Below are 14,610 nucleotides of genomic sequence, written 5' to 3' on the forward strand. Positions count from 1 at the left end.
CCAAAGCCATAACCTCCATGCACCCAAGGAAATCTGTGAGAATGCTGCCTATCATGTCCACTGAAATTACCAGCCACAACAATAAAGTTACTGTCATTTGCTATTGAGGTAGTTTGCATAAAGGACCTTGAAAAATTGGTCCTGCCAGCCCAAAATGTGGAGCATGAGCAGAGATTAATTTAACTGTTGATTTTATCTAAAACTAAACTCAACTTAATTGCCCTATCACACACACTTACTACCTCAATTACCTTATCTAATTTTATCTACACATTTTTGCCAAAAGTATGCTTACATCACCCATCCTGTCACTGCTACATACCCAAAAATAATTTAAACCTCTCTTCCTTACCCATGAGAAATCTAGCTAAGGCTCCTTTCCATCTTACCTCTCGCACACAACAAGAAGGCATGGATGTTGCTGAGGGCAGCAAAGTACTCTATTTGTTGATGCCGCCATTTGGACTAATTTCATGCTGATATTAAAATGGTCCTGCGGGCCAGATGAAATTGCTGCACAGGCCAGGAGTTTGACGTGTCTGATCTAGTGCAAGCAACAACAAAGATGTGAGAAGATAGGGTTTCAGTCTATCTAGAAGGGAGCAGAAGGTGGGTACATAGCAAGAATTAATATCCACATACTTACCCATACACGCACACTTATACATCTTGACTGCATAACTACACACGCACGCGTGTGCGCACATACGTGTATACAATTCAACATCCCCACATATATTCAAGTACATGGTGGAAGAAGGGAATACACTTCAATATAAAATTTATACATAACGAAGGAGTGAGGTTGTGTAACGAGTTGCTAGGGGAGAAAAATTCACGTTTCAATCAAAAATAGTGGTGGTTTTGGAGGTAGAAAAAGTGAGGTGGGATTTGAGCTGTTTTAAACTGTATTCGAATCTGTTGTAGCATACTCATAACTAGATGAACTTCATAAATTTATTTTGTAGTATTTAATTATTAATACTGCTAGAAGTATATACTGATACATTTAATGGTTAGATATATATAAAACAGTCAATAATAAGAAAAAGATGACATGCAGAAGAAATGGAACCTACTGTGGCTCAGAATGTGAGAGACAGGAAATGCACCAATCTATAGGGTTAAAAAAAAAATGAAATGTAAAATTCATCTATGGAAACAGGTACACCAATTATATCTAGTAATGCACGACACAAGTCACAAGACTGAAAGTTGGTGGAAATTCATATCAGGAAGGTATATTGACTTCTAAAAAAGCATTATATTTTCAATATCAGTTAAGCTTTTTGAAATACCACAACCACAATTTCTTTTTTTAATGAAGTAAGAGATCTAATCACTATTTGCTAATCATGTTGCTAATCACTTGTAGTGAAGCAGAAAGTATGAACTTTTATGAAATATATAATTAGTAAATTTGGTTGTTCACTTAGACCACTATATATATATTTCCTGAGGCAATTCAGGTTTTAAATTGTTATTTTATAATTTTAGCATGGAAATTGAAAATCTACACACCCAAATTGAGCAAATGGCCCAGGATAATGGTGTGAAAGAGAAAGACTTGGAGGATAAGGCCAAAACAATATCTCAGGTACATTTTACTGAACCTAGTTACTAATTACTGAGCAAATTAGTAAATCTACTTTGCTCCTCTTTTTACAATTAATCAATATCATTATTTGCCCTGATTTTTCCTTGTATCTTTGACAGTAAATTGAATTAAATTGGACAAGGTCTTGGATGATAGATGACATAGTGTTCTTTTGTGAAGTCATTGTTCATAGCCCATCAAATTGTAATCAATCTCACAAATAACTTTGCTCTACCTTTGGCTGGGTAGTTTTGCATTTGAAAAGATTGGTTGTTGATTACTAAAAGTGTATCCTAAAGAGACAATCAATTCTCAGTAATTGGTTTTAGATGGTTGGAAGTAGATATCTTACTGAGATATAGTTCATCCTTGTAAACAGTATCAACTGAAGTAACTTCTATGATAACCTCACTTCATATATTTAAAGTTATCGTTATATGTATGTATGCATAAATCCAAGTAGTAAATAACTATATTGTTAATTTTAATCAGCTGAAGAAAATTGGACGTAAGTACAAAGAACAAGCTGAAGACACTGCCAAGCAGTTGAATGAACTGAGAGATATGCACCTAAGTAGTAGCAATGTAGATACCAGTAAACCTGACCAGATGACAGCTGATACTAATGAAGCTATGGAACAGTTGAAGAAAAAGGCAGAAGAAGCTGAGCGAAAATTGAAAGAAGTTGAAGAAATTAAGGCTTCATTCCAAGAACAAATGAATAAATTGGAACAGGTTATTTTTGTTTTTATTCACCCTGTTGTATTGCTATCTTTTATGAGTTTACTTGACACCTTTGGCCCTTGAAATAATGGTAAGGTTTATAGTTATTAACATATAGGATCACATCAAATGGCTGTCCTATTGAACAAATTATAGTGGGGAATACATGTGTAGTTGGTTTGTTTAGCATGGAAACTTCAGAATTGTTGTGGGGGGTTATTGTTTTGCCCTAGATCTATGTTCAAAAGTATCTCATCCATGGCCATCTCAGTCTTTCCCTCACCCCCACCCCCTGACATTTTCCAGATAATTTGGTCTCAGTAATCAACCAGCTTTAGCTGGCTAGAAGTAGATATCCTACTTAAAAACATTTTATCATAGAGTATCTAACGCTACATTTCCAGCCTTTTTCATTTTTTTCTTTTTAAATTGTAAGGTGCATTTTCAGAAAGATTTGGTTGCTATTTCTAGCAAGTCTAATTACCATGTTACCTGTGGCTTATTGTTGTAGCAATTAATTTGCAACTGTTAGGTAATGAGATTAAATCATATCAAAGTAAAATCAGCCCTCTCCACTTTTCTATCCAAGTTACTGTTATTCAAATGTAGCATAAGTTGCCAGTTCTTCCAGTTTCCAAGCCTTTCTGAACTGGAGGAGAAAAATTATACCTGGATGAGCTATGCAGAAGCATTTGACAAATTTCAGGGTATTTATTTTTGCTTAAAATACCAGTCTGGATACTTCCTAGATATCAGTATTGAGGAAACAAGAATAGTGGCAGAACTGGTTTCACTTTAAAATAACATTGAGCCGAGGCCAAAGTTCAAAAGTTCATGTCAGGATTTTTAATTGCAAAAATATATTTCTGACAGCTACCCTGCACTATGGAACAAAATCAAAATGTACTTTATTTCCTTTCCAACATCATATTCTGTAAAGTGGAATTTCAGTGCAGTCACCTAGATTCTTTCTAAGCAAAGAAACAGACTGAAAATTACTGAACATGAGGATCTAAGATTACGTCTTAATACCTCTCTGTCTGATGTCATATAACTAATATTCTTGTACCATGTACAGCCATCACATTAAAAATATGAAAACAATGTAACTACAGGTGGGATGTAAATTTACTTTTTGATATTTAAAAACTGTGAAATACTGTTGTTTTGAATTTGCAGTAGAAAGAGATTTGTGAGGTGATGGCCTAGGAATATAACCTGAGTGCAAGGGGCAGCAACCCCAAGAAGTTTGGGAACCATTGGTCTCTAGCAAAATATATCTTCTATATATTTTTGATATGATAAATAGGTATAATGTAAAAATTATCACAAATGTTCTCAAAATATCTCAAAGAAACACTTTATATATAATCACTTATTTTTAATGGAAACAATTGAAAAGACATGCATATTCTCAAAGTAGCTGGAGAAGATTGTTATAATCACTTATTCTTAATACAAATAATTGAATATAGCAGTAGAGAAAGTGAGGATGTGCATGCCACAATGATTAAAGATATTTTAATGAAAACAATTGAATAGAGTGATAGAGAGCAAGTGATGGAGAGAGAGAGAGATCTATCACAATGAAAGTTAGCTTTGGGACTGAACTTCATTTTGATTATAAAACTATATTAAATGCATGAAACTTAAAAAAATATTTTAGACTTTGATTATTGCTTTCCTTTAGCATAAGTCACATGATTCCAACTAATAAATAAGCAGCTTTCTTTATTATAGTGTAGACATGTAATTTTTGTATTGTTTTTTTTTCCTTCTCCCTCCCCCAGCAATTGAATGAGTCAAAGGAAAGTGAGACTCAACTGAAAAGTAAAACCCAAGAGATGGAGACTACCCAGAATAGATATAAGAACCTCCTTCAGAGTGCTAAAACCAGGATGACCAGTCAGAAAGAACAACTGGAGAAGATGACTGCTGAAATGAATGAACAAAAGAAGTTGCTGGAAAATATGGATAAGGCTAAAAGTAAGTGGATGGATTCTGGACATAGTCCAGTAAACCTTAAGATTTCTTTGACATTGAATGTAGGTGGAGAGTTTAACTACTGATAGGATAGTCCATGTGGATGTAGGTATTTGTGTAAATAACTATGCAAACACGACAATTTCATGCTTAAATAGATATAGTATAAGTTTGAATTGGCTGTGCAATGATGTCTTACTATAGCACTGAAGCAAGGTTTAACTCTTCACCTCACAGTGAATAATAACAAACATCACTTCACAACCACACATGCATGTGTGTGTGTGTGTGTGCACACATAACAATTTAAATCAGAACAACTAAAATTTAAGTATTACACCTCACTGGGAATTAAAGAAGCATGCAAACACATTCTTTCTATGTTGCTGATGTGCAGAAAAAAGGAGTAAGTTTCTTGACAAAGTGTTTTATGGTTTATTGATCACTCTTCAGAAAAGACATACTCAGCTTCCTTTCCTGGCCAATACCACAGGTCAGCTGCTGTGTAAAGAAATCATGAAGTGGTGTAGCACATTACTAGACACCCTAATTTGCATACTTGTGCTTTTGACTGACTTGTCATTAATTAAATAATGTCTATTTTATGCACAGCACTGTAAATTAGAACTGAAATAGTTAAGATACTTCACAGCCCTACTGTGAGTGAGTTAAGAATGTAAATTCAATCTTAAGACTTTGTATTTTGTCAGACAAAAGTCTAAACATTGCTCAATACACAATTATATTTCTTTCAAACTTGCTCTTGAATAGGATTGACCATGCAAAGTACATTAAACATTGAGATTTGTGATTAAATTTGCATACATTACATTTATGCATATGTTTCAGCATTGGAAAATTGCTTATGGTCTTTTATATATACACTTCTACACTCCAACATGTGTATATCTGTATGTGTGTGTGTCAGATGTACAGGGTAGAGCAGAGAGGACAGAATATTTTTGAAAAATTCACAAAATCATTAATTTTTGCTGCAAACAAATGTTATTGACATCAGTGTATTCATATTCAATTAGTTTTTGTCAAAATCAGATGTGGAAAACAGCATCCATCCTGTGGTATCCATTTTCATTGATGCATTTCTGAAGGCATTCTTGGAGATTGGCCTCCACTCTCTCCAGCATTGCTCTGTTGATTTGGGTGACTTCCACGCAGATAGCTTCCTTCATATTGTACAGGGCTTATGCACATACAGATGTGCCTTGAGGTTTCCTCACAAGAAAAAAATCAGACATGGAGAAATCAGGGGACCAAGGAGGCCAAGGAATGTCAGCAGACCTGGAAATAAGGTGGTCAGTGGAGAGAGGGCAAAGAACATACATTGATGCTCTGGCTGTGTGGAGCATCACCCCATCCTGCTCACACCACACACACATTAAAGAGGCATACGTTTTCATAATAATTTAGGCACAAAGAAGTTGTTTATCATCTCAATGTAATGCTTGGAATTCACAGTAACTGCATTTTCATTATTGCCTTCAAAAAGAACCAATGATGGCAGCTTTTCCAACAGCACACCAGACTGTCACTTTTGGGCTGCACAGCGGTCTTTCATGTTGTTCTCTCAGATTTTCATGAGCCCAATAACGACAGTTCTGTTGGTTCACCATGCAAATGAGATGAAAATGAGCTTCATCACTCATTAACAAAATGAGGTTGTCATTTGCCTCAAAAATTGCTTCCATCTGACATGCAAAGTTAAGCTGCTGTGCAGAGTCCCATGGTTTCAACTGCCGTCCAGTGACTAACTTTTACAGGTGGAAATGCAGGTCTTCATGCGAAATATGCCTTATCAGTCAAATACCAATGCCAAGTTCCGTGGAATGCCCACAAGCAGAGCGATTTTGACCCCATATTCAAGTTTGTCTGACATAGTAAAGATTGTTTGCCAACATAACATGGCAGTCCTGGTTTAGGATGAACGTTGCTGTAATTTGGCCCCAGGAGTCATTGTTTCCAGCTGGCTATATGACATGATCAGTGTCCTTATATTTTCGACCAAGGGAATTTAGCACCCTCACTCAGCTCAAAACAATATCTGTGTATTGTGATTTTCTGGTTATATTCCTTCATCAGCTCAGAAGAATTGTTCGGCTAGAGGTGGTACTGCCAAATTCCCATTTGAAATATATAGTTTTCAAAGTGACAACTAGTCACTGATCTATAAACTAGAAAATTACTTTTTTTTTTACTTTTCTGTACTGATGAAGGGAAATAACCTGGAAATCGCGATACACAGATATTGTTTTTGTGCTGAGTGGGAGTGCTAGATTCTTTTGTTTGAAAATATAAGGACACAGATCGTGTCGTATAACCAGCTGGAGACGAGGTCTCCTGGGGCTAAATTACAGCAACATTTGTCCTAAACCAGGACTGCCATGTTATGTTGGCAAACAATCTTTACTACAAAGTACTGTTGCTGAATATCTCTTGTTGTGAGATTTTTAAAAAAAATAGTAATTTGTCTGACATGTTCCACATTTTCCGAGGTCCATACCATTTATGGCACTTTCACCAGTCTCCTATTCATTAGTGTACCTCATGTACGAAGTGTATTCACCCAGTCTGATTTCAGTGAATGTTGAAGTGGCGCCAAAATTCATGCTGAGCTGCTGTGACAGATTCATTATTCATCAGGTAACTGTCATAGGCAAACAAACCATGCTCTATTGTCCACAGTACCATGGCTTCACCTGAAAAGAAAAAGAAAATGCTATGATACCATGGACTGAATGGTACCTGTTGGACGTATGTCTCTTCCCCTGTGGTTGAGGTAATAGCCATTTCAAAAACGTTCATCCCTCTCTGCCCCACTCTGTATATGTTAGATATGGATGAATGGTTAAGAAGTTTGCCTCACAATCAGTAGGTCTTAGGTTCAGTCTCATTGAATAGCACCTTAAGATAAGTGTCTTCTGCTACAATAAACCTGTATTGAGCCAAGCTCTCATTGTAATTGGGTAGGCAGAAACTGTGTTATTCAACTTAAGTTTCAATCTTGCAATTTCTTCAGGAATATCACATTATTCCTGGAGAAGTCACAATTTTGAAACTTAAATCGAATAACTCCAAATTAAAGTGTCATTTGTTATTTTATTTTATGACACACATGCACATATGTAGTATGTAGATATATGTAGCATGCTAAAATATCTGTATTGTTTATTTTTAAATGTTCAGCTGAAAGTGTCATGCGAGAGAACAGTATTAAGAGTCAATATGAGAGTCGTATTAACAACCTTGAGAGAGAGCTGGAAGAAGCAAGACGAGCTGTTAGTGCTGCTCCAGCTGCCGGTGACTTAAAACAGATCCAGAAAGAAAATGCTGAACTACAAGCTAAGGTTACTCTGTTTAATTCTGTTATTTTTCCTTAATTTTATCCAGTATGTATTGATGGTCCTTCCAGGATCCCTTTCTCTCATCTTTTGTCCCTCTACCTATCTGTATAACTCTTTTTCAGTCCCCTTTTATCTTCCTTACACTCCATATATTTCTTTTTTACGATGTCCACCGCTTCATTCTAATTCAATGTACAGTTTTTGTTCCTGCAGGTGCAACAAATCCAAAAGCAACTGGAGGTGAAACAGAAACAGCAACCACCATCATCGAGAACAACAACACCTGCTGCATCTGCTGATAGACTTAGGTAACATCAATTACTCTCATATTGTTTCTCTTTTGGTGGTAGTGATGCTTTCAAGTTAAGAACTTTGAAAAGAACTTGATTCTTAGAGGAATTACTCATTCCTTCAGTGTAGGAAGAGCCTGTGAAGGAACTCTGAATGGCAGTACAACTTTTCTTCAAACCAATTAATTAATAGAAAACAAGTTTATTATTGGAATGTTGTAACAGTAGTAGCAGTAGCAGCAGCACATAGTTATTATGGGTTGCAACCTATCTATGCCAAATTCTACATTCTGAACTCCCATGTTTTACAAGCTTGATAGGCTAAACTCCCCCCTGTTCGGAGACCCTACTGTAGTTTTCACTTTATAATTGTTTAGGCCAGGGGGTTGCCAAAGGAGGTCTGAGGGATCCCCTACGGGCCAGTGAGAAATAACAGGGAGTCGATGATAGCCAAGGGGTCCAATGGGGGTTGGCATGCTAAAGACCAGCTCACCCAGATGAACTACTTGAATACTTAGTCAGCGCCCATCCCACACATTCATGTTGCCAATTTCAATAAAAGATATTCCAGCAATATAATGTGTTCTTTACATTTTCTAACCATGAAAACAATTTCATTATAATTGGGAGTTTAATACTGTATCCTTGTAAGGGTAGTTTTAAATGTAAAAAGTGTGTCATCTTCAATAGAATTTCTTAATTTGTTGTACATGTATATTTTAGCTAACATTTTAATTGCCACCATCAGTACCTGGTTTGCATTTAAGATATGGTACAGTAGGGTATTAAGATATTTTAAATGAGGAAGGTGGTCAATGCGAAAGGACAAGTGGCTAAATGTGGTTGATGGTCAAAAACGTTTGGTGGCTCCTGATTTAGGCCAATAGTGCAGAGCCTGTTACAAGTGTGCTGTGTTTAGCAGAAAGTTGGTTGGGAAAAATGAGATAGTATCTAATCTGCTATTTGGATAAAAAAGAAGTGTCTTTATTATGACAATTATGAGTTTTATTGTGTTCAAGAAAGTCTATTGGCCTGGGCATATAATCATTTTATAAGGTAAGTACTTAGATACATAAAAGTATATACTTTTATTTTTCGCTACTGATATTATATGCATTTGCTGACATTAGAGTAGGGGACATGAGGGACAAGCTTGAGTCGTAGAAGTGACTAATGAAACAAGTTGGCTCATATTTTAGGATGTATGAATACAGGGATAAGTAATAAGGAAAACTAGGAGCTAAATCCTAGTCAATTAAAATGAAGTAAGCACCAATAAGGTGCAGGTATGGCTGTGGTTAAGAAGTTTGCTTCTAAACCACACAGTGTGGCTTTTGGGGCAAATGTTTTCTAATATATATTTCTTTAATGCTCACAGGGGGCTAAACATAGAGTGGACAAAGGAATTGTCGATTGTATCAACCCCAGTCTGTAATTGGTACTTATTTAATCAACCCTGAAAGGATGAAAAGCAAAGTCAACCTAGGCAGAATTTGAACTCAGAACATAATGGCAGACGAAATACCACTAAGCATTTCGCCTGGCTTGCTAACAATTTTGTCAGCTCACCACCCTATGTTTTCTAATGTAGCCTTGAGCTAACCTAAGCCATGTGAGTAGATTTGGTAGACAGAAACTGAAAGAAGCTTATGTGTGTTTGTGCCTCTTTGTCTTGACATCACATGATAGTTGTAAACAAGCATCATTGTTATACAAATGGCATCCTTTGTTTCGATCCTTCTGTGAAAACATATCTAGTCAGGAGGAAATATTACTTTGCTTGGAAACAGGTGAGGGTTGGTGGCATGAAGAGTATCCTGCCATAGAAAATCTACCTCTACTGGAAGTATTTATTGATTACATAGTGTACTTACTGTTTAAAATATGTATTGGTTATACAGTTTGTGTACTGTTTAAAGTACTTAGAGTACTTATACAAAGTACTGACTGCTTAAAACAGTCACCTATACTTCTTAGTCAGTGTTGGATGTCTTTGGTAGGGACCATGTATTGCACAAGCCAACTAGGAAGCTTTGACGTGCTAGAAATAGCAGTTCAGTCTCTCAAATTAAGGACCTTCACCTTCAACAATTGAGCATACATCAGATAATGTACTCCAGATACCCTCCTTAAAAGGCAGGGTGATCATGACTGAAATGTACTTGATCATAGACCTACTCAATCAGGATTGGAATGACCTACGACTAAATGACAATAGCGTAGGACTGGTGACAGGCTATGAATTCTCACTCCCTTTTCTTTCATCAGACACTGACACCTCCCCTCATTTTCACACCCTTATAGTTCTCTACTTGTATGTTAGGTAATTATTTGTTGAGTGGATAGAACAAATGTTATTGAATTTCACTCGAAATAAATGTTTTGTTTGTAATTACCATTTTTAGCCTCCCTGTGGGTGAAGCTCCTAAGATGGCCAACATAAGGCCAATGACCTCAACAACACCAGCTCCTGTGAGGCAGACAGCTGTCCAGCATGCATCTGCTGCTGCTGCTGCAAAAGCAACTGCAAGTATAAAACCCATGGCAATTGCTTCCACCACAGCTAGTCCAGTTTCTGCCACAACACCAACAGCCACTGTTATGCCAACCACCATTACAGCTCAAGAACCTCATGATGGTAAATATTCTTTACAAATGAAATGTTCTTTTACTCTTCCTATTTTTTCTCTTTCATTCTTCTTAAGCCTCTTTCTCTCTCAGCAACACATCTCCTTTCTCTTATTTCATTATCTGACTTTGCATGTCATCATTATAGTATTTATGAAATTTAGTACCACCAAGTAATGGAGTTGAACTGATTGAGTGAATTTCTTCCCACTAAAAATCTCTGGCTTTGGATCTGTGTTAGAAATCATTTTTATTATTACACCTGAGCCGACCATTCTGTGGAGCTTATACAAATGTTCTCACAGAAAAGACAAGGCAAGAGTTTACTCTAATTGAGAAGAGAGTTATTACACTGGAAAGAAAACTGGGTGACAGCTATCTGTAGAACATATTGGTTGATGTGGTTCAAATAAAAGGCAAATCAATGAAACTATTAAAATGGTGAGTTTTCTGATTGTCTTTTTTTTTTTATCCACATATTTCTGTGAACAGCCAAATCATTGGTTCACAGCATTTCTAGTGGTAAGAATCACAAAGAAGAGTCTTTGCCATTTGGTCAAACCTAGAACCATGTGGTTGTGAAGAAAACTTAACTGCACAGTCATAGCATGTTGTAGGTTCAATTCCAGCTGAACACGTTTTGTTTTTTATAGTGTTAGTCTTAATTTTTACATTTCTTTAATTTCATTCCTTGGGTCAGCATTGATCCAGTGATGAGTGTAGTATAACAATAAAACAGGTTCAATGAATATTGGCTTCTGAGATTCTGTCAGTCACCTATTATACATTAATGAAAAATTAGTTTTAGGTTCTCTGTGATAAACTAACACCCTAGCTAGGGGTACATTTCTCTTGCTATCTAAGGTCTTCAGAGGCTGAAGTCATGTGCAGTGTACATATTGTTTGAGAAAAGAATGTACTTTTGTGTCAGCTCTCTGTAATTCTTATGATCCTAACCAATTTAAAGGTTGAATTTGAAAGAGAAGAGTAACAAAGAAACATATACGTCATTTAATGTTCATATTCCATGCCAGTTTGGGTTGGATGGTTTTACAGGATCCAGTGAACCAAAGTACTGAGTGGGGTGGTGTTGTGTTGAAGGAGCTGGTTTTCTGCCAGATGCTGAGAGGTTAAAAGCATGATAGGAAGACTTGAATAGGTGTCTTGTTGCAGAGGAGCTACATGGATATCTTAACAAGAAAGGGAGAAAGGATGGTGGAGATGAGGCATCAGGATGTGCCCTCCTGGTACAAGTTGTTTTATAGAGAGAGAATAGGGATAGAGGATTAAAGATGAATAGGTTTGTAGAAGTCTGAAAGGTGAGTGACTGGCATAGAAATGAGCTAATCTGTAAAACCTTGAGAATATAATCTGAGAAGTTTATATTCTCAAATTTTTTTTATCTTCAGTTGTATCTATCCTTTTTGTGTGATGTTTATTGATAGCAGGATAGGAAAATGGAAGTAGCATATGTTGATTTCATTATTTAGTAGCAGTAGTGGTACTGGTTGTGGTGGTGACTCAATGTAGAGCTAAATGAGACATAATCAAAATGGATCAATTAATTGTTCATGAAGTTGAGAGTCTGCATCATTGCATATTCTTATAATTGAAGCAGATATGAATATTTAACACCATACAGATGTTACAGGTTTGTTTTAGGCTTGCAATTACTTCCTAGCTCTTTAATAGTTTTTATCTTATATTTTTGTTGGTGGGAGTAGATTCCTTATCACAAAGAGTTTCTGATATAAAAAAATATGAGCCCTTCATGTAAGGGGGGAGACTCACATTTAATCACTTTTTTATAAAATGTGCCACAAATCAGAATCCAACAACATTGAGTTGGATTCTTGAAAGCTCCAATGGTCCTGTTTATGGTAGGCAGAACAATGAATTAATGCTTGCAACAGTATCTCTATTTTTTAATAAATTAAAATAGTAACAAAAAAAATCTGCTGTCATCTCTCTATCATTTGTCAAAATGCTCCTGGTCTGTATTATTTAGCTGTATGACTGAAATGTCTTTGAGTTGCAGTCTCTTGTACTAATTTCAAGTTTGTTTTAAATAATGTCTTTTATTGCTCAGGTGTTACAGATAGTCCCCCTTCAGCCATTAATCAACTTAGTAGTACATCAGTGCCTTTGACTAATCGACCAGTTCAGCAGATCCAGCGTGTTACTCCTCAAATTGAGTTGATGCAAGGTAAGTGTATTGATGGTGACTGTTGACAAGTAAATAAAAAAATAAAAAGATTCACTCTATTTCTCTCTCTAAATTTTATATAGCTTCTTGACTTTTCTTTTACCTTTTGAATTAAATACTTACTTTTCTTGTATACTTTTCTTAAATACTTTCTTTCTTGCATGAGTTTATTAAAAATTTTAAAGATCTTTATTCTTGATTAAACATATTGGCCTCTTTGCCATCTCAGTATACTCTCTCTTGCTTTGTTTTATTTCCACTTCCTGTAGAGTCTCCTTTATCTGTAACACCAACGTCAGTTGCACCAATTCAGCAGGTGGATGTGGAATATCCTTCAATGTTGGTGATAGCAAGTACTTCTACTGTGACATCAACACCTGGTTCAGTTGTTTTAGTATCTTCATCCTCAAGCACTTCCACTAACTCCTCACTCTCTGTCACTTCGAACTTGAGCAGTCAAGAAGGGGAAGGCAGCGATATTCAACAATCAGCTGTTTCTGCAGGGAATGGCCAGAGTCAATCCCAACACTCACAAGCATCAGCGTCTCAGTCTACCATTAAAAGAACACGAGAGGATGTTGAAGCGTATGTACTTACTTTTGTTAGTCTCATTTAGCCAAGTTAATTACTGTGACAGCTCATTAACTAAAGGATTATTATGGAGTCATAAACTCCCATGGAAAGTTTCTGGTAAAGATTCTTAATATCTCACTTTCTCTTGAAATAGTTACTGTGGAATCGGTATACATTTCTACTATCAGTAACTGTTGTGTTAATTATCTATGGAATTAAAATCTTTCTACAAGTCTGAAGAAAGCTGTAACACACTATTCTGTAAGTCTGAAGAAAGCTGTAACACACTATTCTGTTGCCTTATATGAAGGTCTTCACTGGTGCCACAATAATTGACTTTGTTCTGGGACATTATCAATTAATTCTGCAACCGTTTTATGTATATAATAGAGCAATATTTAATGGGTGGGCTATTGTTCTACAACTATTATCACTTATTGATCATCAAAAACCTTGACTTTATTTTCAACTCTCTTCTTTCAGACAAGAAGATAACAGTCAAGTAAAACGCTCAAAAACAAATCAAGTAAGTCTACCCCTTTTGTTTATTTTTTATTTATTTTTTATTTCTTCTCTCTCAAATTATTTCAGATTCTTTGGTTTCCATTTAAAATACTTTTCTATCACAGGTATATAGAAATTGTTTTTTTTTTTCCTTTTCTTTATCATTTATTCTTTTGGCCCTGACAACTGAGATTACTAAAGTAGATGTGTGGCACACTAATCTCAATTTTAAAATGATATTTCAGGTCCCCTCTGCTAGTTCTATACCTGTGATTACTGTAACTGATGGCCAAAATCATACCATTATTTTAGAATCTGGTGATTCTCAGAAAGGACAGGTAAGCCCTCTCACGCAAATAGTTTAGTTTACACCTCTGGCTTTATCAAACTATCTAGCTAATACCCTCGTAGAATTTCTGTAACTCAGACATGCACACACATGTATGTGCATGCTACCTGATGGTGTTTATATTGTAGACACCTGAAAATAGAATTTGTAACTCTTTTTGAGTTAGAAATTGTTATATTCTTGGCCTCAGCAAACAATAGGTATTGTGGAGTAGAGGTAAGTTTTCAGTGAATTCTATTTCACTATTTCCTTGAAAAAGGCATGAAATTTCAACTTCCTTTTCTTTCTTTTCTAAAAACTCCTTGGTGTTAGCTACTCTGTAAAAAGGCTAAGATTAATGTATTAATAATATTCCTGCATTCATGAAATATTTTTAGAGGGTAGTTAAAATATTAGAC

General features: G+C 35.8%; 1 protein-coding gene across 1 annotated transcript; it reads left to right on the forward strand.

Moving 5' to 3' along the window:
* Positions 1–1,497: 1,497 nt before the first annotated feature.
* On the forward strand, positions 1,498–14,256 carry LOC115232176 (nucleoprotein TPR). Its single transcript, XM_029802020.2, has 10 exons — positions 1,498–1,597; positions 2,090–2,332; positions 4,111–4,306; positions 7,505–7,665; positions 7,876–7,970; positions 10,358–10,590; positions 12,670–12,786; positions 13,056–13,371; positions 13,843–13,885; positions 14,109–14,256. Exons 1-10 carry the CDS (start codon positions 1,499–1,501, stop codon positions 14,226–14,228), a joined length of 1,623 nt encoding a protein of 540 aa, XP_029657880.2. The 5' UTR covers position 1,498; the 3' UTR covers positions 14,229–14,256.
* Positions 14,257–14,610: the final 354 nt, after the last annotated feature.

Source organism: Octopus sinensis, unplaced genomic scaffold (assembly GCF_006345805.1).
Source record: "Octopus sinensis unplaced genomic scaffold, ASM634580v1 Contig19775, whole genome shotgun sequence".
In the NCBI taxonomy this organism is placed as follows: Eukaryota; Metazoa; Mollusca; class Cephalopoda; order Octopoda; family Octopodidae; genus Octopus; species Octopus sinensis.

Bases quoted from the DNA above. Each gene is read 5' to 3' on its own strand.
- LOC115232176 (XM_029802020.2), top strand. From the start codon at position 1,499: ATGGAAATTGAAAATCTACACACCCAAATTGAGCAAATGGCCCAGGAT. The intron at 12,787-13,055 runs GTAAGTGTATTG...CACTTCCTGTAG, and splicing joins TCAAATTGAGTTGATGCAAG to AGTCTCCTTTATCTGTAACA. The intron at 13,372-13,842 runs GTATGTACTTAC...CTCTTCTTTCAG, and splicing joins ACACGAGAGGATGTTGAAGC to ACAAGAAGATAACAGTCAAG.